The sequence below is a fragment of the Balaenoptera musculus genome, chromosome 4, assembly GCF_009873245.2.
Source record: "Balaenoptera musculus isolate JJ_BM4_2016_0621 chromosome 4, mBalMus1.pri.v3, whole genome shotgun sequence".
In the NCBI taxonomy this organism is placed as follows: Eukaryota; Metazoa; Chordata; class Mammalia; order Artiodactyla; family Balaenopteridae; genus Balaenoptera; species Balaenoptera musculus.
Window position 1 is genome coordinate 76,702,686 of NC_045788.1, and position 24,923 is coordinate 76,727,608.

General features: G+C 39.5%; 2 protein-coding genes across 4 annotated transcripts in view; one reads left to right on the forward strand and one right to left on the reverse strand.

The window, feature by feature from the left end:
• The window catches only part of HSPBAP1 (HSPB1 associated protein 1), a 56,145-nt gene extending 41,429 nt beyond the window's left edge, over window positions 1-14,716 (forward strand). For 2 of the 3 annotated variants that reach the window (XM_036851166.1, XM_036851164.1), the window contains 4 exons: window positions 1,457-1,628; window positions 4,651-4,734; window positions 13,900-14,010; window positions 14,138-14,716. In XM_036851166.1, the coding sequence (XP_036707061.1) occupies window positions 1,457-1,628; window positions 4,651-4,734; window positions 13,900-14,010; window positions 14,138-14,677 (907 nt within the window). In that variant the 3' untranslated portion in view covers window positions 14,678-14,716. The remainder of the gene's footprint in view (window positions 1-1,456; window positions 1,629-4,650; window positions 4,735-13,899; window positions 14,011-14,137) is intronic. The other variant, XM_036851165.1, reaches the window with a different exon arrangement.
• A 5,140-nt stretch (window positions 14,717-19,856) lies between these two features.
• Window positions 19,857-24,923, reverse strand: part of PARP14 (poly(ADP-ribose) polymerase family member 14) — a 42,661-nt gene continuing 37,594 nt past the window's right edge. The window contains exons 15-17 of the mRNA XM_036851286.1: window positions 24,533-24,666; window positions 21,010-21,184; window positions 19,857-20,338 (exon numbers count right to left, since the gene is read on the reverse strand). Of these exons, the coding sequence (XP_036707181.1) occupies window positions 20,049-20,338; window positions 21,010-21,184; window positions 24,533-24,666 (599 nt within the window). The 3' untranslated portion in view covers window positions 19,857-20,048. The remainder of the gene's footprint in view (window positions 20,339-21,009; window positions 21,185-24,532; window positions 24,667-24,923) is intronic.

Below are 24,923 nucleotides of genomic sequence, written 5' to 3' on the forward strand. Positions count from 1 at the left end.
AACACAGCTGTAGTGCAGGGGTCTGGAGATCTGTGACCTAGTACTGGGTCCACCACTCACACCAGCCCAGTGAATGACACTGAGCAAACCCTGGCTCCCTCTTCCACTTCTTTGAATGTAAGAATAGACTGATGGGGCTTCCCTGGTGGCGCAGTGGTTGAGAGTCTGCCTGCTAATGCAGGGAACACGGGTTCGCGCCCTGGTCTGGGAAGATCCCACATGCCGCGGAGCAACTAGGCCCGTGAGCCACAATTACTGAGCCTGCGCGTCTGGAGCCTGTGCTCCGCAACAAGAGAGGCCGCGATAGTGAGAGGCCCGCGCACCGCAATGAAGAGTGGCCCCCGCTTGCCACAACTGGAGAAAGCCCTAGCACAGAAACGAAGACCCAACATAGCAATCAATCAATAAACAAATAAATCTTTAAAAAAAAAAAGAAAAAAAAGATTAGACTGATGATCTCTTAAGGGTCCTTCCAGCTTTAACATTCTAAACATCCTAAATGCCAAAAATTCTCCCAAACTAGTCATAGGTCCAGTGGGAGGGAGCAGCTTTATCATCTCTAAGGCAAAATAAGACTTTATATTTCCTAGTTTGAGAAGAGCAGTCAGCTCTTTCGAAGGGACATGTTTTGAAAGGACATGATAGCCCCTCTGTAACTGCCAGGGGTCACTAGAGGGCTTTAGGGCTTGTCTCAGAACTAGGTTCTTTTCCCTCTCTCTTTGCTTCCCCATCTGTGTATTTCTGTCTGTCTGTGTCTCTTCCTTTTTCACACTTCTCCCTCCTTTGCTTCAGATGTCCTTCCTCTGTTGGCTCAAAGTATTGGTGTGTCTAGTGTTTTATGAGTTAAGGTTTATCACTTTCATTTTTCAAAAAATTTTAAAGTGACTGAAACATTTTACAGTTTTCTTTTTGAAAATTCCTATATTATACTACTTTTTAGTTGTGTGGCATCATTCGTGCATTTCTCTTCCTTAATGGATCAACTTAACAAATGTTTAGGTTAAGGAATTTACAACCCCAATAGGGAGAAGTCTGGAAACTATTTGGTGGGTAGTTACTCTGGATGAATGGTTACTCTGTATAAGAGAAGAATACAGAGATTTCAAAGGGTAGAGATTATTCTGGGGAGCTCTAGACTCAGGGATGGAAACAGTTTGAGGAGGCTGACTTTGATTTGAGATAAGAAAGAATGATCTTACAAAGTAGCTCCTGTCCCTGCAAATAGGCTTCTCAGGGCATCATGAGATACCCACTGGTTGCTGCCCTTTCTTTACCAGGTGTCTGCAGAGGAGATTCCAGCCCCGAGTGAGAGATGGGCCAGGTGACCCCTGAGGTGGCTCCTGTATTCCTTTATGGATTGAATGAAAATGAGTGAAAATGAGCACTTAGCTGCTGCCTTCTTACATGTTTTGTCTCAAGTTTAGAGTACTAACTTGTATCTTATTTTTTTAACTAGGAAAAGATGGCATCTCTTTCCTCCTGAAGATACTCCTTTCCTTTATCCAACTAGAATCCCTTATGAAGAATCTAGTGTGTTCAGTAAAATCAATGTTGTCAATCCTGATTTAAAACGTTTTCCTCAGTTCTGGAAGGCTCGAAGACATATGGTTACCCTGAGCCCCGGACAGGTAATGGGAGCTTTAAAACATTGGTGACCTGTCAGTGGACACCCCAGCTATAACTTCTTTCAAGTCTTTATGCCACGTGCCTCCCTACCAATACAAATGACAATGGTTCCTTCCCTGCTGCTCTGCTATTGGAACGTAGCTTCCCCAGCTGTAGGCTTCACACACAATCCCTGCTTCACAGGTCATGGGAGGGAGATGGGAGGAGGGAACACAGCTCCTCCTGCTGGTGAAGAGGAGAATGGCCTGTGGAGGAAGATCCAAAAGCTCAGTTATTTTTATTCAGGTTAAGAGAAGGTGTCAAGGCATGAGTACTTGAACATTTCTGGAACATTTATTCACAATTAATATCTGTTCAACCACGATAAAATCCAGACATACAAACACAGGTTCGAATGCATCCAGTTAGTGGGCCAACAAAGGCAGATTGAACTAAGAACGATTTAGGGATTTTTGTTTGTTTGTTTGTTTGTTTTAATTGAAGTATAGTTGATTTACAATATTGTGTTAGTTTTTGGTGTACAGCAAAATGATTCAGTTATATATATTTTTTCAGATTATTTTCCATTATAATTTATTGCAAGATATTGAATATAGTTCCCTGTGCTATACAGTAAATCCTTGTTGCATATCTATTTTATGTATAGTACTTTGTGTCTGTTAATCCCCCACTCCTAAGTTACCCCTTTCTCCATAACCAAACATGATAATCGTAAGTTTGTTTTCTATGTATGTGAGTCTGTTTCTGTTCTGTATATAGATTCATTTGTATCACTTTTTAGATTCCACATATAAGTGATACCATACAATATTTGTTGAGAATGATTTGCTTTTAAGCAAGAATGGATGTTACTTTTGTAACTGACTGTCTCTGAAACATTTCCAAAGGTTTAGTACTTAGTGCTGCTACCCAGTGGGGAATATCACCTTTACAACACTGGCATTTGCTGTCTGATATTTTATTAACATTTGCGAGGTTTTCTTAGTCTCTTAAGGAGATTTTATTCCCTTGATTATCCCTCTGACCTGCCTGTGTTCCTTCTTTTGCTCCCTTCTCACTGGCTCTTCCTGCTGCCTTTACACGCGAGTGCTCCAGCTCGAACGATTTGACTAAGTTTCCTCAACCCATCAGCAGTCATTCCCCATTCACTTATCCCCCCCAGCCCTTGACAACCACTTCTCTGTTTTCTTTCTGTATAGATTTACCTATTCTGGACATTTCACATAAGTGCAGTTGTACAGTCTGTGGACTTTCGTGTCCGGCTTTTTTCACGTCGCATAATATCCTCAAGGTTCATCCAGGCTGTAGAATGTTAACAGCACTTCATTCATTTTTATGGCTGAATATATTCCATTATGTGGATATACATTTTATTTATCCATTAAACAGCTGATGGATATTTGGGTTGTTTCCACTTTTTGGTTATTATGAATAATGCTGCTATAAACATTTGAGTACAAGTTTTTGTATGAGCATATGTTTTCAGTTCTCTTGGGTATATACGTAAGGGTGGAATTGCTGAGTCATATGATAACTCTGTGTTTTCTAACTTTTGGGGGAATTGCCAAACTGTTTTGCACAGCAGCTGCACCATTTTACATTCCTACCAGCAATTTATGAGGGTTCTAATTTCTTCACATCCTCACCAACACTTGTTATTTTCCTTTATTATTATTATATTACTACAACTATAACCATTCTAGTGGGTGTGAAGTGGCTGCTAATTCTTTTTTTCTTCTATTTTAATAGCCAAATTCGAATGAGTATTTCTGTCTATTGTATCAGTTTTCCTTACATCATGCTGTTTCCTGAATCCACCGTAAACTGGCTCTCTCTTTTACCACTTTACTTGAAAGTATACTCTATGATAGGGCATTCATGACCTCCTAATGACTAAATCCAGTGGCTGAAGTGGACGTTTTTAGTGCCCAGTTCTCTTAAAAGGAGCTCTCTTCCCATCTCCACCTTGTCCATAGCAAGTGCCACCATTTTCCTAAATCCGAAACCCAGAAGCTTCAGATCATCTCCATCTGCTGTACTCAGCCTTCCACAGACTCTTGTAATGACTCTGGGTAAATGCAGTCCTTCTTGACTCTGCCCATTGCTTTCGTTTGCTATATCTTCCTATTTAAATCTTAACACTTAATTTAATAATTGGACCATTGCAAGAATCTCCTGTCCTTCCCAGACTCTCCCACAATGTCACTGTTTTAACCATCCCCCTACTCAGAACTTCTCAGCAACTCAAAATGCCTACAGGATAAAATCCAGATTCTTTATTCTGAACTCAGGGCCCTCCACTGGCCCTAACCTGATTCCCCACTTTATTCCCCTTTACTCCTTCTGCAGTAGTAAGACAGGCCTACTTGCTGTCCCTCGACAGTCCCACCTCCCTTGCCCACTTCTCCCTCCTGGCATGTCCTCATTCTCTCTTAGTCCTGGTTCAAATCACACTTCCTCCATCCAGGTTGTCCCTAACCTCCCTAGTTCATGCCTGCTTCTCCCACCTCTGAAGGTCTCTAGCACCAGTGTCCACTCCTCTGATTTACCACTTATATAATTTATAAATTATATAAGTGGTAAAAAGTGATTTACCACTTTTCTATATATTATTTTTTCATTGGCTAGACTTTAGACTGTGAGAAGGCAGAAACTATGTCCTATGTGTTTACCTCTGCCCTTTCTCAGAACTCATACAACTATTATGTGATGGAAAGGAGGAAAAGTTACAATCTCAGAATCCTTTACTAAGATTTGGATGCAGACAGAGAAGGTCCAGGATAAAGGAGAGTAGAGACTGGAGAAGCTAGTAATATCCTTTGTAGAACATGCAAACTTGTTAATTTAAGAAAAGGAATAAAAGGATTGTGGGGGGTTTTTTCTTGTTTCCCTTTCCTATTACAATATTAGTATAAATTCATTTGAATTCATTTTTTTTCCTTAGCAACTTCATTTAAGATCTGATTCTGACATAAAAATAAAATGTTCTGTTCTTGTGCTAACCATTTTTTGTTTGGTTTTCAGGTTCTGTTTGTCCCCAGACACTGGTGGCATTATGTGGAATCCATTGATCCTGTCACTGTCAGTATAAACTCATGGATTGAACTGGTATTTTTTTTTCTAACAAATGTAATCTCCCTGCTTTTAAGATATACAGTGCCTGTCTATAGAACTTGGTGATTAATTTTCACCAACACTCCAGTGTTACTTTGTTTTGCTGTGCCATAATTTATGTATTCTGCGCTCTGTTGATGGATAGTGAGGTTGGAAATAGGATTTTTGTGACACACCATTCTCTTTCTTTTAAGGGCACAAAATGGGCCCTGATGTTGGTGTGCTGGGTCTTCTCCCTTGACTGGTGTTGTTAGGAGAATCATGTTGGGCCTGGCTGGATCTGCCACGTGTGTCCCATGTTGCCAGTCCCATCCCACACCATCTGGGCTGGAAATACCTGCTTCTTGGTTCAGGGTCCTCATTAATAATTGCAAAATTCTCAGTCCTGACTTACACATTTTCTCAGATCAGTCTTTCAGTGCTAGGTGTTATCATTTTATTTCTCCCAAAGGCTTTTCCCCCCAATATGCTGTGCTTAATCCTGGTTGCCTTGCTCTACTTGACAATTAGAATGGCTACTCTTATGGCTCAAGTCTGTCTCTTCCACCTGAGGTGTCATTGCATCTTTGTATGCTTTAACCAGAGGCTTTGACTGCACCTGTGCCCTCGTTAACCTGAGGCCTTGAATGCATCTCTGCTCTCCTGTACCCAAAACCTTGATTGCATCTCTCTCCTCTCTTTGGCTGCTGCATCCTCCCCTCACTCAGACTTTTCTCATCCTTAGATAATGGGAAGGGCTTTGGCACAGGGGGAGCATAAGGAATACTGTAACAGGAAGCTCTATTGTGTGGCTTAGAAAAGAGTCGTAACCCTTGGATGAGAAGTATAATGGGAGATCAATAGACTTACAGTTAGAAATTCTGCTTAACTGATTGCCTTGCTTGGTATCCCCCTTTCTGCTCCAGTGTTCAGAATGTCCCTCTGAAAAGAAGTTGGTCAATTATAGTACTTAAGTCATTTTTCTTTTTCTCAGAAATCACATTTTTATGTTGCCTGTAGTCCAACGTCTGAAATCCTTTAATAATATGTATTTGTCTAGTTTTCCAGTTGTTTATGGTAGGAAAGTAATTAAGTTACTGTTACTCTATCACAGCCAGAAGTGGACATCTCAGCTGAATCATTTTTGTGCCCATTATCTGAAATATGTTATTAATGTTTACATTTTTTTAAAGATAAGATTTCTTTGTCTCTAAGGGTAGTCAACATACTGTTCTTTAGCGCATGGTCTTATACATATTAAATAAAAAATACTAGGTGCAGTGCAGAAGGAGAGCCACTGCAGGCCAGCTTCTCCAACTCTGAAGGCACTCCAGGGATTGGAAACCATGAAATCCAAGCATCAAAGTGAATGGCTTAATTTCTATACCTCAAACCATCTTCAAGTGTTAATTAAAATTATCCACAGAACACTGAATCAAAATTAAAATTAAACACATATATAGAGAAGCAAGAAGAGCTACAATCCTGCAGCCTGTGGAATGAAAACCACATTCACAGAAAGACAAAATGAAAAGGCAGAGGGCTATGTACCAGATGAAGGAACAAGATAAAACCCCAGAAAAACAACTAAATGAAGTGGAGATAGGCAACCTTCCAGAAAAAGAATTCAGAATAATGATAGTGAAGATGATCCAGTACCCTGGAAAAAGAATGGAGGCAAAGATTGAGACGACGCAAGAAATGTTTAACAAAGACCTAGAAGAATTAAAGAACAAACAAACAGAGATGAACAATACAATAACTGAAATGAAAAATACACTAGAAGGAATCAATAGCAGAATAACTGAGGCAGAAGAACAGATAAGTGACCTGGAAGACAAAATGGTGGAATTCACAGCCGGGAACAGAATAAAGAAAAAAAGAATGAAAAGAAATGAAGACAGCCTAAGAGACCTCTGGGACAACATTAAATGCAACAACATTTGCATTATAGGGGTCCCAGAAGGCGAAGAGAGAGAGAAAGGACCTGAGAAAATATTTGAAGGGATTATAGTCAAAAACTTCCCTAACGTGGGAAAGGAAATAGCCACCCAAATCCAGGAAGTGCAGAGAGTCCCAGGCAGGATAAACCCAAGGAGAAACACACCAAGACACATAGTAATCAAATTGGCAAAAATTAAAGACAAAGTAAAATTACTGAAAGCAGCAAGGGAAAATCGACAAATAACACATAAGGGAACTCCCATCAGGTGAACAGCTGATTTCTCAGCAGAAACTCTACAAGCCAGAAGGGAGCAGCACGATATATTTAAAGTGATGAAAGGAAAGGACCTACAACCATATTGTAGATTATTCTACCCAGCAAGGATCTCATTCAGATTCGATGGAGAAAACAAAAGCTTTGCAGACAAGCAGAAGCTAAGAGAATTCAGCACCACCAAACCAGCTCTACAACAAATGCTAAAGGAACTTCTCTAAGTGGGAAACACAAGAGAAGAAAAGAACCCATAAAAACAAACCCAAAACAATTAAGAAAATGGTAATAGGAACATACATATTGATAATTACCTTAAATGTGAATGGATTAAATGCTCCAACCAAAAGACACAGGCTTGCTGAATGGATACAAAAACAAGACCTGTGTATATGCTGTCTACAAGAGACCCACTTCAGATCTAGGGACACATACAGACTGAAAGTGAGGGGATGGAGAAAGATATTCCATTCAAATGGAAATCAAAAGAAAGCTGGAGTAGCAATACTCATATCAGATAAAATAGACTTTAAAATAAAGAATGTTACAAAAGATAAGGAAGGACACTCCATAATGATCATGGGGTCAATCCAAGAAGAAGACATAACAATTATAAATATATATGCACCCAACGTAGGAGCGCCTCAATACATAAGGCAAATGCTAAGAGCTATAACAGAGGAAATCGACAGCAACACAGTAATAGTGGAGGACTTTAACACCTCACTTACAACAATGGACAGATCATACAGACATAAAATTAATAAGGAAACAAAAGCTTTAAATAACACAATAGACCAGATAGATTTAATTGATATTTATAGGACATTCCATCCAAAAACAGCAGATTACACTTTCTTCTCAAGTGCGCATGGAACATTCTCCAGGATAGATCACATCTTGGGTCACAAATCAAGCCTCAGTAAATTTAAGAAAATTGAAATCATATCAAGCATCTTTTCTGATCACAGCGCTATGAGATTAGAAATAAATTACAGGGAAAAATACGTAAAAAACACAAACACATGGAGGCTAAACAATACGTTACTAAATAACCAAGAGATCACTGAAGAAATCAAAAAATACCTAAAGACAAATGACAATGAAAACACGGCAATCCAAAACCTATGGGATGCAGCAAAAGCAGTTCTAAGAGGGAGGTTTATAGCAATACAATCCTACCTCAAGAAACAAGAAAAATCTCAAATAAACAATCTAACCTTACACCTTAAAGAACTAGAGAAAGAACTAAAAACAAATCCCAAAGTTAGTACAAGGGAAGAAATATAAAGATCAGAGCAGAAATAAATGAAATAGAAACAAAGAAAACAATAGCAAAGATCAATAAAACTAAAAGCTGGTTCTTTGAGAAGATAAACAAAATTGATAAACCTTTAGCCAGACTCATCAAGAAAAAGAGGGAGAGGACTCAAATCAATAAAATTAGGAATGAAAAAGGGGAAGTTACAACGGACACCGCAGAAATACAAAGCATCCTAAGAAACTACTACAAGCAACTCTATGCCAGTAAAATGGACAACCTGGAAGAAATGGACAAATTCTTAGAAAGGTGTAATCTTCCAAGAGTGAACCAGGAAGAAATAGAAACTATGAACAGACCAATCACAAGTAATGAAATTGAAACTGTGATTAAAATCTTCCAACAAACAAAAGTCCAGGACCAGATGGCTTCACAGGTGACTTCTATCAAACATTTAGAGAAGAGCTAACACCCATCCTTCTCAAACTCTTCCAGAAAATTGCAGAGGAAGGAACTCTCCCAAACTCATTCTATGAGGCCACCATCACCCTGATACCAAAACCAGACAAAGATACTACAAAAAAAAGAAAATTACAGACCAATATCACTGATGAATATAGATGCAAAAATCCTCAACAAAATACTAGCAAACAGAATCCAACAACACATTAAAAGGATCATACACCACAATCAAGTGGGATTATCCCAGGGATGCAAGGATTCTTCAATATACACAAATCAATCAATGTGATACACCATATTAACAGATTGAGGAATTAAAACCATATGATCATCTCAACAGATGCAGAAAAAGCTTTTGACAAAATTCAACACCCATTTATGATAAAAACTCTCCAGGAAGTGGGCATAGAGGGAACCTACCTCAACATAATAAAGGCCATATGCAACAAACCCACAGCAAACATCATTCTCAATGGTGAAAAACTGAAAGCATTTCCTCTAAGATCAGGAACAAGACAAGGATGTCCACTCTCACCACTATTATTCAACATAGTTTTGGAAGTCCTAGCCACAGCAATCAGAGAAGAAAAAGAAATAAAAGGAATACAAATTGGAAAACAAGAAGTCAAACTGTCACTGTTTGCAGATGACATGATGCTATACATAGAGAATACTAAAGATGCCACCAGAAAACTACTAGAGCTAATCAATGAATTTGGTAAAGTCGCAGGATACAAAATTAATGCACAGAAATCTCTTGCATTCCTATACACTAACAATGAAAGATCAGAAAGAGAAATTAAGGAAACAATCCCATTCACCATTGCAACAAAAAATTAAAATACCTAGGAATAAACCTACCTAAGGAGGTAAAAGACCTGTACTCAGGAAACTATAAGACACTGATGAAAGAAATCAAAGATGACACAAACAGATGGAGAGATACACCATGTTCTTGGATTGGAAGAATCAACATTGTGAAAATGAGTATACTACCCAAAGCAATCTACAGATTCAATGCAATCCCTATCAAATTACCAATGGCATTTTTTTACAGAACTAGAACAAATCATCTTAAAATTTGTATGGAGACACAAAAGACCCCAAATAGCCAAAACAGTCTTGAGGGAAAAAAGCGGAGCTGGAGGAATCAGACTCCCTGACTTCAGACTATACTACAAAGCTACAGTAATCAAGACAATATGGTACTGGCATGAAAACAGAAATATAGATCAATGGAACAGGATAGAAAGCCCAGAGATAAACCCACACACCTATGGTCACCTAATCTATGACAAAGGAGGCAAGGATATACAATGGAGAAAAGACAGTCTCTTCAATAAGTAGTGCTGGGAAAACTGGACAGCTACATGTAAAAGAATGAAATTAGAATACTCCCTGACACCATACACAGAAATAAACTCCAAATGGATTAAAGACCTAATTTAAGACCAGACACTATGAAACTCTTAGAGGGAAACAGAGGCAGAACACTCTTTGACATAAATCACAGCAAGATCTTTTTTGACCCACCTAGAGTAATGGAAATAAAAACAAAAATAAACAAATGGGAACTATTGAAACTTAAAAGCTTTGCACAGCAAAGGAAACTATAAACAAGACAAAAAGACAACCCTCAGAATGGGAGAAAATATTTGCAAACGAATCAACAGACAAAGGATTAATCTCCAAAATATATAACAGCTCATGCAGCTCAATAGTAAAAAAACAAACAACCCAATCAAAAAATGGGCAGAAGACCTAAATAGACTTTTCTCCAAAGAAGACATACAGATGGCCAAGAGGCACATGAAATGCTGCTCAACATCACTAAGTATTAGAGAAATGCAAATCAAAACTACAATGAGGTATCACCTCACACCAGTTAGAATGGGCTTCATCAGAAAATCTACAAACAACAAATGCTGGAGAGGGTGTGGAGAAAAGGGAACCCTCTTGCACTGTTGGTGGGAATGTAAATTGATACCGCCACTTTGGAGAACAGTATGGAGGTTCCTTAAAAAACTAAAAATAGAACTACCATATGACTCAGCAGTCCCACTACAGGGCATATACCCAGAGAAAAACATAATTCAAAAAGACACATGCACCCCAGTGTTCATTGCAGCACTAGTTACAATAGCCAGATCATGGAAGCAACCTAAATGCCCATCAACTGACAAATGGATAAAGAAGATGTGGTACATATATACAATCGAATATTACTCAGCCATAAAATGGAATGAAATTGGGTCACTTGTAGAGACGTGGGTGGACCTAGAGACTGTCATACAGAGTGAAGTAAGTCAGAAAGAGAAAAACCAATATTGTATATTAATGCATATATGTGAAATCTAGAAACATGGTACAGATGAACCGGTTTGCAAGGCAGAAATAGAGACACAGATATAGAGAACAAACATATGGACACCAAGGGGGGAAAGCAGGCAGGTGGGGAGTGGGGGGATGAATTGGGAGATTGGGATTGACATATATACACTAATATGTTTAAAATAGATAACTAATAAGAAACTGCTGTATAAAATAAACTTTTAAAAATACTATACATGAAAAAAAAGAAAGAAATTCTGCTTGCAGCACGCTGTATTGGAATCAGAGCAAATATCAAGGTAGAGTGCATAGAGTCCACTTCCACTCCCAGTGCCAAAGTCACGTCTACAATAGCTTTACAGATGCTTTGCCTCCCAAGATAGCTCATTCCATTGTGGAGCTGTCATCTGCCTGCTTGTAACCATACCCATTACTTCTAAAACTATACAGAATTTTTTTTTTTGTTTTAACTATTTGAAGGGGATACCTTTTATGGCTGGCGTCTTTCATTCAGCATAATGTTTTCAAGAATCATCCATGTAATAGCATGTATCAGTACTTCATTCCTTTTTTTTATGGCTAAAAAATTTTTTATTGTACAGATATACCACATTTTGTTTATCCACTAATCAATTGATGGACGTCTGGGTTGTGTCTACTTTTGGTTATTATGAATAATGCTACTGTTAACATTCGTGTACAAGTTTTTGTGTGGATGTATGCTTTCATTTCTCTTGGTATGTACCTAGGAGTGTAGTTGCTGGGTCATATGGTACATCAGCCAAGGCAGGCCAACAGGCTGGAAATTCAGACAAGAGTTAAAGTTGCAGTCTGGAGTCCAAAATCTGTAGAACAGGCTGGCAGGCTGGAAGCTCACTCAGGATTTCTGTTGCAATCTTGAGGCAGAATCTCTTCTCCAGAAAACCTTAAATTTTACTCCTATGGCCTTCAACTGATTGGATGAGGTCCACCCACGTTATTGAGGATAATCTCCTTTTACCTAAAGTCAGCTGATTATAAATGTTAATCACATCTATGAAATATTTTCACAGTGACAAACTTCACAGTGACAAACACTAGACTAGTGTTTGACTAGACAGTTGGTCACCATAGCCTAGCCAAGTTGACTTATAAAATTAACCGTCTGGTAACTCTACATTTAACCTTTGGGGAATTGGCAGGCTGTTTTCCAAAGCAGCTGTACTATTTACATTCCCACCAGCAATTTGTGAAGATTCTGATTTCTCCATATCCTCACCAACACTTGTCGTTATCTGGCTTATTATAGCCTTCCTAGTGTGAAGTGCTATCTCATCTTGGAGATTTGCTTTTTTTTTTTAATATTATGTTTCTAAGATTCATCTGTGTTGTCACACGTAGCTGGTCATTCATTTTCACCATGATATAATATCCTCTTGTGTTAATGTACTACAATTTGATTCATTTTTCTGTTGATGGATAATTGGGTTGTTTCCAATTTCTTTTGCTTTTATAAATAGAATATTCTTGTACACATGTGCAAGAGTTTCTCTAGAGAATATGTATATATGTATATATCTAGGAGTGGAGTTGCTGGTCTGTAGGGTACACAATACTCAAGTTTATAAAATAATGCCTGCATGTTTTCCCACCATCACCAAGATTTCTGTCAAGCACATTTCTCCACCATTTGGAATTATCAGACCCTCTTTTGCCAGTTTCATGGGTTTCTTGATTTGCATTTCCCTGATTATGAATGAAGCTAAGCCTATTTTCTGGTGTTTTTAACCTTATAATTGTTCCTTTTTTGACATGTTTGTCTTCATGCCTTTTGCCCATTTAAAAAAAATTAGGTCATTTGTCTTGTTGATGTATACAGATTCTTTATATATTCTGCATATTCATCTATCACTTACATATGTTACAGACATCTGGCTTGTTTTTTCCTTTATGGTATCTTTTGATGAACAAAATTATTGATTTTAATGTAATTTATCACTAGGAATTCCCTGGCAGTCCAGTGGTTAGGACTTTTTGCTTTCATTGCCGAGGGCCAGGGTTCAATCCCTGGTTGGGGAGCTAATATCCCACAAGCCACACAGCGTGGCCAAGAAAAAAAAAAAAAAGATTGCCAAAAAAAGAAAATTTTACATATATATATACACATATATATATAATGTAATTTATCATTAATGCCATAGTTTATACTTATTGTCTCTTTAAAAAAACATATTTAGATATTTGGTCATCTCATTCTTGTGGCCAAGAATGTTTATTATAATTATTCCCCGTTCCTCAAGAAATTAGCTTATCAAAGTGATCCTCTATAGCAGGGGTCCCCAACCCCTGGGCTGCGGACCGATACTGGTCCACGCCCTGTTAGGAACCGGGCCGCACAGCAGAAGGTGAGCAGCGGGCAAGCGAGCAAAACTTCATCTGCCGCTCCCCATCGCTCCCCATCGCTCACATTACCGCCTGAACCATTGCTCATGTTACTGCCTGAACCAATCCACCCCCCACATCCCATGGAAAAACTGTCTTCCATGAAACCGGTCCTGGTGCCAAAAAGGTTGGGGACCACTGCTCTACAGGGATTATTCCTTTGTATGTAATACTTTTTTTTTTAACTTTAAACATGTCAGAGAATGGAAAATATTGGGAAAAAAATCGCAAGGTGGTTCATACTTAAGGTCTATGTCTTATAGACAGGATACACACTTATATTTGGTTGGTGAAATATTCTAAAACTCTTCTAGATGGCAGAGGAGAGTGAATACATAAAAATTGTGGTCTGCCAACAACATATTCCTTCAGTAACAAAGCTTATGTTAATGAGAGAACAGAACACACAATTAAGAGACTCTACTCTGTTTTAAGCAATGAGACACAGAGACAAATGAAAAAATGTGTCTTTTTTTTAACCTTGACTTAGGAGGAGGACCACCAAGCCCGGGTAGAAGAGGCAATCACCCGCATGCTTGTGTGTGCCCTGAAAACTGCAGAGAATCCACATGATACCAGAGCTTGGTTAAACCCAACTGAGGTAGGTCCCTTCTGGTTTTCATCATGGCAGTTAGTATCCTGTGATAAACCAATCCCAGCTGGAACATTTGTTTTCCAATTTATGTAAGTGCATATAACTATTTTAAAGAGTTTTTCTTTTTCCTTAGGTTGAGGAAACATCCCATGAAGTCAATTGTCGCTACTTAAATGGAGCCGTTTCTGCTTTTTTTGATCATTATGGAACATCTAAGGTAGTAGAAACCCAAGCGCTGAGCACAAACGGAGAGTACGTGATAAAGGAAGAATTAAATGTGCACAACCACATGGAGGTAGAACAAACTAGTAGCCACAGCTTAACCTTGGGAACAGTAAAGCAGGAGGCAGCAAGTCCCTTTGGTCCTGATCTGGTTCCTGTGATACCAGGTTCCCAAGAACCACCCTCAGAAGGAGGAGGCATGTTTGAAAGTGAAGGTGAAGACTTTGTTGACAAAAATGGAAAACGCTTTGGAAAATTGCATTATACCAAGAGACAACGAATGATGAGTGAAAGTGAGAATGCAGTAGTGGAACAAATTGCTTCAAATAGTACTGTGGCCCCTTCCCAGACATTCATTTCTACAGATGACTTGCTGGATTGCTTGGTGAATCCACAGGTAACCAGGATAGTGGCACAACTTTTGATTCAAGGAAGAAGTTTGCAACTCTAATAGAAAATGACTTTTTCAATAATATTTTAAGAATATTTTTAAAATAATGTAGTTTTAAAATAAAAGATGAAATGGCAAAAGGTCAATTTGCATATGCTTATAAATGTCCTGTTCTCACCTAATTAACATTTTAGTCTCTTGCCACCTTCTTGCATACACATTGCTCTTTGGACAACCTGGCTCTTTGTTATTGGTAGGCCTCTTTCTTCAGTGCCTTTGCCTTTCCTTACCTATCTCATCAGCCTATCTCAAATGTAAGCCCCTAGTGTTCTCACCAAGAAATAGTCTCTCCATCATCAGGGGTCACCTGCTGCTTGTTTTTGTAAATAAGGTTGTATTAGAACACAGCCATGCCATTCATTTACATATTTTCTGTGGTGGCTTTAGGGTTACGGTGGCAGAGTTGAGTAGTGACAGAGGCAGTATGGCTCGCAAAGCTGAAAATATTTTAAAAGTTTGCTAACTCCTGATCTAATGCATCCATTGGGTGAATTCTAGCTTTTTGGGGGGGAGGGGTACAGTTGTTAATTTCAGTAGCTATCATGGACTCTTTGTCATAAGATGGTGTGGGAAGATTTATGATTGTTTTAAGTTCTTAACTTCTTAATTCAAATGCAGGTTGAAGTCTAGCCTTGATCTGAAGTGATCACATTTCTCACATCTGTGGCATTCTCACTGGGTAACCCCTGTAATCCAGAGCAGAATACCAACCAGGAGAAAAGTAGGTGGGGGCCCAATAAGAGGCCTCCTTGTGGAAGGAACTGGGACATCTAGGAACACCAGCCCTGGAATAAAAAGGACCAAATGCTGCTGACTTCTGAAACTAACTAAAAGCTTGGCTTAGTGAACTTGATCCCACTCTCATTACATTTGCAATATGTGGGGATAATTATTATCATTACCGTCTAAGTAAGAATTTAAAAATTATAAAAACATATTGAACTCAGTAACCATTCAAAACAGAAAAGACACACAAAGTCACCTTTTAAGAAGAATTGACTACTGGCCCCATTCTTCTCAGGTCAAACTGACGGTATCAGTAAATCCCAAGAGAGTACATACTTTCTGGGAGAAAGGAGGAAGGGAGGTGAACATGCCCAGGAAAAGAAGGGTCTGAAAAAAGACCCTTCTGTAGCACCTACCACCATCTGACCACTATATATTTGCCTATTTATTTGATTACTCTCTATCTCCCCCAACGAGAATGTCACTGCATGAGGGTTTGGACTTTGATTATTGTATATTTGCAGAGTCTTGATCAGTGCCCAGCACATGGTAGGTGCTCCTTAAATATTTGAGTGGATTTTTTAAAAAGGAGACCTTGTTGGGCGATACTCCTTCAGAAACACTGGGGCAGAGGATGTTGTGGCTAAGGGTGAGATGTCTGTTACCTGTAGTAGGTATAGCCCTATCGCAGAAATAGACATTTGTCTTCAGCTATATATTTTTTTTACACCTGCCCTCACTGAGAGCTCCCTCATACCCTCCTTCACACAGAATTCCCTCACCCCCTCCCTCCCCCAGGGTTCCCTCACCCCCTCCCTCCCAGATATTTTATTATATTTGCTACTACTTGGACCAGTGTTTTTCAAGTTGTAGATTGTGACCCATTAGCAAGTCATAAGATCAATTTAGTGGGTGAGACCAGCATTTTTTTTTTTTTAGTGGAGCAGAATATGTAATTTCAGTGAATTCAATAGTAAATATAAGTATTATTTTGTGAAACTGTCCAGGAAAATTTTTTTTCAGTGTAAATATACCTCATAAAACTTTTCAGTTATATCTGTGTGTGTACTGGGCCTGATATAAAATCTATTTCTCAGTGTATGTTGGTGTCAGAAAGGTTTGAAAGCTGTTCTGAAGGCAAAGTATTGATTTCAGTTAGAGGTAATAGTTTCTGGCATGCAGAGACCTGGGTAGAGAGTTAAGACATTGATATGAATGCATTCGAAATGTAAATGGGTGTTGGGAGATAATTTCCTCATTTTATAGAGATAGAGATTATGACACAGCAAGAGATCCTGGCTGTCTGCCACCGGGGAGTGTGGGAAGGAGAAAAGACAGTCAAAGGGGGAGATGATCAGCCACCAGGTAGGGTCCCACTTCATCCTGCATTTCTCAGATGAGCAGGCCCGAATGAGTGAACTCAATTGTTAAATAAATATTAATACTTTGACCCTCCAGAGGTTAGAGGGCTTGAAGTGTTACACCTAAAGTTACAGTATCCACGTATAAGCAGGGTGATCTATCCGGTAGGCAAAGTAGCTAGGGCCCCTGAGCTTTTAGGGTCTACAGAAATGTTTTAGTTTCTTTAAAAATAAAAAAAAGAATATAATCTAGTTTCGATTACATTCATGTTTATACCAATGCAGTAGCGAAGTATCATGTTTAATACTTTTCATGGAGTAAGGGGCCTACAAAGGCAAAATTGCCTGGGGCCCATGAAAGTCTTAAGCAGCTCTGGGTATCAGGGATATCAGAATCATTTGAGGGGCTTGCTGAAGATGCAGATGTCTGGGCACCACTCTAGAGCTATAGAATTTGCCTCCTTTGGGATGGGCCAGAATTTGCAGTCTCAGCAAGCACCTGAGGTGCTTCAAATAGCAAAAAAGTTTAAGAATCTCTGGCCCTGGAGTAGACCACCAAGACCTAACACAGGCTCAAAGTGGGCTTGTTTTAGCAGGGGCTACTTGTTGGGGTCAATCTGCCCTTCAGATTTACTGAACTAAAGCTGTACTGTGCCCTTCGTGTAATTTTCAGCTGAATGCTATTGATAACTGTGAGGATCCCTTGATGCTGTCATGTTTAGTTGTGATCTTTTATCAGCAGTGGCCTACGTTTATCATCAAGCTCTCCTGTATTTGCCCTAAAGGATAAAGATGTTTAACCACCAAATAACATTTTCCAAGCACTTTATTCAAAAAGGAGGAAATATTTATTTTAAAAAGATTTTTATTGAAGTATAGTTGATGTACAATATTATGTGTTGCATGTGTACAGTACAGTGATTCACAATTTTTAAAGGTTATACTCCATTTATAGTTATTGTAAAATATTGGCCATGTTCCCTGTGTTGTATGACATATTTCCTTAGATTGAGGGTAACTATAACATTTACGGACTGAATCATCATACTTGGTGCAATACACCCTGATATTCAGCCTTGCCTAAGTTAACCAAACCACTGGAGAACAAGAACAAATTAGAGAGTGGGTCTCTCCTTTTTTATTTCTTACATTCATTGTCAAGCCCAAGTTCAGATGCCAGTGGCTGGGAAGCTACTCCTAAGCAATAAGAAGTCTTTGCCAATCCACTTAAAAAACAGCAACAGCAAGAAAAATTTCAAGATGTCTGTGTTTAATGAAGCAGCAACTGTGGCCCCCTCAACCTCCTTTACTTGAAGTGCAGGCATTGTTCCCTGGGGCCAAGAAAGAGTGCCTTTATCCTCCTGGTGACCCCTAGCATCCAAGTTCACCATCTGTCCTGGCTGCCCATGGGCATAGCTCTGGCCTCTTGGCCTACAGAGCTTCAAATGAAGAGACTCTACAATGAAAACCAAAGCCAGAAGGGACAAGGCCAAGGAAATATGAGGATAATTCACAGATTGTCTGAGATATTCCTGAATCAGTAACATTAATCTAGAAGCCATGTTCTACAGTGGGAAGAGCAAGGGGCTTGATGACACAGAGACCCAGATTCAGTTGCTGGCTCTGAGGCCTGTTACCCAGGTGACTTAAGGCAAGGAAGCTTCTTGTGTTCTGAGGCATCAGTTTCCTCAGCTTTAAAATGGGGGTGTAATTCTTACCTCACAAGACTGTTTCGGGGAAGAAAATAAATACTGTTATGTGAAAGCACCTATTATAGTACCTGGTTAATCTAGACACTCGATAAACAGTGTTAGAATCTGAAATTCACCTGAGGAAGTTAAAAAAGAAACTTTCCATTACTATCCTATAGCTACTGAGTTAGCAAATTAGTAATATGACTGCTTAATTCCTTTGGTTTATTTATGCACAAGGCTTTAAAATCATCAAAAGCTAGGCTGCCAAGGAAAATGTGCTATTTAATACCCTTAGATTCATTTAATCTTAACATAGTAGAAGGGGTTCATACTGAAAATACAGCAGGCATTATCCCTTTCTTCCACTGGGCAGAACTAAGACCATGAATAAAAGTTATAAAAAGGCCGATTTGGGTTCAACATTAGAAAGGACCGATTGGAAACAGGGCTGCTGCACTGCCCAGCTCCATGGGATACAGCTCACCTAGTCCCCAAGCTAGACCACAGCCCCCTGGACTGTGCAGGACATGGCTGCACTGCAGTCCCAGAGCCCTGACCGGAGCCGTCCCACATGTCCATTGGCTGCTTTGTGAAAAAGCTCCCTGCCATGGAATCTCATCGATTTGAAGCAAAGTGACAATAAGTCACGGGTGTTGATGAGATGGTTCCCACTTTGGTTAGGAGTCTGACAGGGCTTCTTCATTCTTAATTGGTTTATGAAACACTTATGGAGCATCTACTGTACATCAGGCACAGACCTCAGCCCAGGGATAAAGAAGATTAGACACCATCCCTGCACCCAGGGAAGACAGCAGCCCCACCCACTTAGTAATACTGTGCTCCCCACAGCAGTATGGAGTCCTGACATGATACCAGCTGTCTCTCAGTGGCAGCTGAAATTGCATCACTGTGTCCTCTGCCTTTAAGATTAATGTTATTCTTATATGTGGAATCTAGAAAAATGGTACAGATGAACCTATTTGCAGGGCAGGAATAGAGATAAAGACGTAAAGAACGGACATGTGGACGTGGAGGGGGAAGTGGGGGTGGGATGAACTGGGAGACTGGGATTGACATGTATACATTACCAGTGTAAAACAGATGGCTAGTGGGAACCTGCTGTATAGCACAGGGAGATCAGCTCAGTGCTCTGTGGTGACCTAGATGGGTGGGATGGTGGTGGTGGGGGAGATCCAAGAGGGAGGGGGATATATGTATACACATAACTGATTCACTTGGTTGTACAGCAGAAACGAACACAACATTGTAAAGCAACTATACCCCAATTTAAAAAAACAGATTAATGTTATACTCTCCCCTCTGGAAATAAACACCTGTACGTCTACAGATTTGATATCCATGGTTGAGGATGCACAGTTGTAACTCTAAGTTATCCAATTAAATTCTCAAATTTATTGCTCTCAAGATAGGTTCATTCCAGTTTTGAAAGAGAGGCTAGAGAAAGTCTGATTTCAGTGACAAGGGTCCTCTGATCTTAGAAAAAGCTGTTAAGAGAAAAAAAAACTACAGCTTGCTTTACAGTTAGCTATGTATAGATGAATAATATCTTCTGCAAAAGATACCAAAATGTTAACATCTAAAAGTAATGAGGTACTCTGGGTAAGCCTGGTAGTCATAAAATACCACAAATAAATTTGGATTTTGCACACAATCTGTGACAGTGTCATACGAGTCAGTAGGATTTTGGGGGTCCTTTAGAGGAGGCACAATTAATGACTTGTTTCCAACTGTGTACGATCCAGTGAGTACTCGCACATAATACATACGTTTCTTCCCATTTACGTCCGGTCTAGAGTATGTATCATTGGCAGAATAATGGGCACTGACAGCAAAATAGGTTCCCTTTCCAAATGCCGTAGCTGTGAAGAGAAAAACAAAACATCTTTAAGGATTTCAATTTAGTCTATAATTTGACATGTTGACCCAATATGTCAAATAATGTTAAAATAATGTTCAGTTCTCTCTTAAGCTTCTTTTAAATTTGTGTGTGTGTGTGGTTTTTTTTTTTTTTTTTTTTTTTTTGGTTACGTTGGGTCTTCGTTGCTGCACACGGGCTTTCTCTAGTTGCAGCGAGCGGGGGCTACTCTTCGTTGCGGTGCGTGGGCTTCTCATTGCCGTGGCTTCTCTTGTTGCGGAGCACGGGCTCTTGGCACACAGGCTTCAGTAGTTGTGGCTCGTGGGCTCTAGAGCGCAGGCTCAGTAGTTGTGGCGCACGGGCTTAGTTGCTCCGCGGCATGTGGGATCTTCCTGGACCAGGGCTCGAACCCATGTCCCCTGCATTGGCAGGCGGATTCTTAACCACTGCGCCACCAGGGAAGTCCCTGGTTTTTTATTCTTAAAAATCATTCTCCCACCCTGGAGGGCCAGTCAGTCCCTTCGGGATGAAATATAGTGAGTCTAACCTAAAACTTTGGCTGTAACATGGCCCCCAACAATGAGAGAACACAACACCATCCATACTGTCCCCAGCCAGCTTGGGTTCTCATGGCTGACACCTCATTTGAAGCAGCCAGATTACTTGCGTCCTTACCATTTTTTCCAGCATAACTGCGGTTAAAGCCTTTTCCGTTGACAAGTGTCACTGAGTCAGCATCTGTCCCATGGAAGAGCAGCTTCTCATTTATTAATTGGCCATTTTTGGCATCCATGTTGTTTTTCTTTGTCTGGTAGTGTTTCCAGAGCTCTGGATTCTGGATCCTCTCAATCTGCAAATCAATAAGGAAAAATTTTCTGTCAATGCCAAGAGCCCTTGGCAAGATATAACAGATGAAACATGACCATTATTTTTCATAAGTATATACAAATTACAATAAACAGCAAATTCAATGCCAGATGGCAGCTTTCTACATTCAGAAGTCTTTTTAGATCCAGAGTTTCACAGAAACAGGCCTTGGTAAGAATGTTAATTTAATTTTAAACATCTTTTATGTACCACATGAGAGCAGACAATGTTTAGGATCTTAAGTCCTCATTATATGAACTTGGCTGACCAAAGCCTCTTCAACTCCTAACTGCTCCTGTTGCCGTCTACCTCACTATGTCACTTTGTCTCTCTCCTCCCGTGAGAGAGTATTCTAACAGTGGGAGAAGCACTAGTGTCTAGGCAAGAAGGAAATTAATTAGTGAAAATTAATCTCTGGTCCAGTTGGAAGAGTGGGGCATGAATCCTGGTGGGAGGGGATCTGGTTATAGACCAAAGTGGCCATGCTTTGACCATACTCTTTGGCCTCCAGGGCTGTGGTAGAAACTCCTTGGGTCTTGGATTGCAGATCAGTTTCTACACTCCCCTAATCACCAGGTGGTGGCAGTTTCATAAGGTTGACTTGGGAAAGAGTGAAGGGTGGGTAAGGGAGGCAAGGACTCCCATGGACAGGCACAAGGTGAAGGTTCCATGTGGTCAGAATCTTCCAGTCCAGGGAACTCTCGAGTCTGACACTATTATTACCTGCCTTTATTGGGTTCTTATTCTTTTTTTTTTTTTTTTTTCAGTTTTGGGTTTCCCGTTTTTAATTAAGATACAGTTTGCGGGCTTCTCTGGTGGCACAGTGGTTAAGAATCCACCTGCCAATTCAGGGGATGCGGGTTCGAGCCCTAGTCAGGGAAGATCCCACATGCCGCATGCACCACAACTACTGAGCCTGCACTCTAGAGCCCGTAAGCCACAACTACTGAGCCCTTGTGCCACAACTACTGAAGCCTGGGCACCTAGAGCCCGTGCTCCGCAACAGGAGAAGCCACCACAATGAGAAGCCCATGCACCGCAACAAAGAGTAGCCCCCACTCGCCACAACTAGAGAAAGCCCACGTGCAGCAACGAAGACCCCATGCAGCCAAAAATAAAAATAAATAAAATAATTAATTTTTAAAAAAGATACAGTTTGCCCTCTAGTTCCAAGTCTCAGCATTATCATGTATTTTGTTGATCCAATTTATAATCTTAAATTTTATTTTTCCTTTTACCTACAACTAAGTTTCTAATCTTCAAACTACTTCCAATTTATTTCTATTTACTTTAAATCTTATTTATTTTACTCATTTTTAAAAGCCTTAAAATTTTATTCATACCGAGTTTTGAAACCATTCTTAATTTCTTAGTCCTTTTATTCTTGTTTCTCACCCTTTTTTAGTATATGTGCTGCTGAAGTGAGCACAAACCCTTTTAAAATTTAATAACCACACAAAGAAAATTATTTCAAGTAATTTTGAACACAGTAATCTGAGTCTGTATTCCTAGTAGGATAAATTCTAAGCTTTACTTAGTAGGCTTATTTTAGCAGCAGGTTTCTGGCTATGATAGACTACTTGTATCAGACCAAACTTCTTGCCAACAACTACTAGTTTCTCAGTATTGTGAAAAACTGTTGAGTCTCCTGATCAAATGCTTTGCTCTTTGATTTATGGACATTATGAATCTTATAGCTGAGTGTTTACTTCTTTGCTTTGTTTACTAGGAAGATCAAGGACAAATTTGAGGGCCTCCTCTAGTAACTATCTAGGACTTCATGTTATGTATTTTTGTGAACTAACAGTACCTCTGTAATTATCTTAATTTCCCTGCCCTACTTTTCTTTTTGTCCATATTTATGTTATCTGAAGGTATATCTTTGTAGGACACTTCAAATATTTTTTGAATTATTATGTAATAATAATAATATTATATGTATTATTAAGTACATGAATAAACAGAGTGGTGGCAGTGCAAATAGAGAATAAGAGAAAATTTGCAAAGGAAGACAATGCAGGCCTTACTGGCAGACTTGTTATTACAGATGAAGGGAAGGTACTCAAAGATCTCTAGCTTTACTCAGAAAGTGGTGGAACCAAGGACAGAAAGCAGGAAGGAAGGGGAAATGATGAGATGAGTTAGATTTTAGGGAAATTGATTTAGCAGACAGATATTCAAGTGGAGACTTTTTTAGGCCACTTGGGAACTCAAGTTCTAGAGCTTGAGTCAAAGATCCAGGTTGGGGCTTCCCTGGTGGCGCAGTGGTTGAGAATCTGCCTGCCAATGCAGGGGACACGGGTTCGAGCCCTGGTCTGGGAGGATCCCACATGCCGTGGAGCAACTGGGCCCATGAGCCACAGTTGCTGAGCCTGCGCATCTGGAGCCTGTGCTCCGCAACAAGAGAGGCCGCGATAGTGAGAGGCCCGCGCACCGCGATGAAGAGTGGCCCCCGCTTGCCGCAGCTAGAGAAAGCCCTCGCACAGAAACGAAGACCCAACACAGCCATAAATAAATAAATAAATAAATAAATAAATAAATAAATAAATAAATAAATAAATAAATAAATAAATAAATAATTCCCATTTAAAAAAAAAAAAAAAAGATCCAGGTTGGTGATGTTGATTTGAGAGCTATCAACACTGAAATAATAGCTGCAGCCAAGAAGAGTAAAAACATTCCCTGGTGAACTGCAGAGACAGAATACCAAAATATAAATCCTGTGGGTTACCTAGGATTAGGGGTTTAGAGGAGGAACAGATGCCAGTGAAAATGAAAGGAGCATTAGTTAAAGAAGGAGAAGAAAGCATCAAAATAATACTGTCCTAGAAGTCAAGGGAGAAAAATAATTTCAAAAAGGAAACTTTCTAAACTAATGTTTAAAAGCAGAAGATGCCAAAATAAGGGAAATGAACAGGGAAAGGACCGCTGGATTATCAAGGACGCAAGGACTGTTGATCTGTGAATAGTAGGGCAGAAGCACATAATCCTGATCTAATTTGCTAGTTATCAACTCCAACTTTGCTAGTTATCAACTCCAACTTTGGAGCCATATCTAGGAATTATTAGCTTGCTTCACAAAGTAAATATATATCTTTATTATTCTAATATATTACAATCTAATATTATATTGTAATAACTGACACAAGAATTTCAATGTCTCAGTAATCATAGTGACATGAGTAGAATCTAGAATTTAAAACCTAATTGCCATAAAATATTCTAATTCTGGGTAAAAAATGTGATAGGAAGTGAATGAAAATGTATTTACCCAGGACAATGATACCTCTATTTCCACCGTGTAGAAACTCCATGTCAGCGGAAGGCTTACCTTCTCTATGATGAAGTCTGCACAGGTCTCATTAAACTTGCTTGCCACAGTTTTGTATTCTGAATTATCAGGCTGTAGCTCAACCACACAGACTTTCTGCTGCTTCATATCGCTCCAGTATAAGGGGATCTCAACTGCAAAGTAGACATTTGAAAACTCCCTCGCACCTAGAAAGGCTCATCCGCATAGTCCACATTCCTGGTATGCTTTGAAAAACTGAGTATCATTTGTGCTCTTGTTTTACAATCTCCTAATTCAAGGTGTTCAAGAAGCCCCTTATCTTTCTAGAAGAATGTTTTCAAAAGGTGGACCACAGATAACCCACCTCAGAACCAACTATAACGCTTGCTTAAAAAAAACCTCACAGATCTACCGAATCAAAATCTCTGAG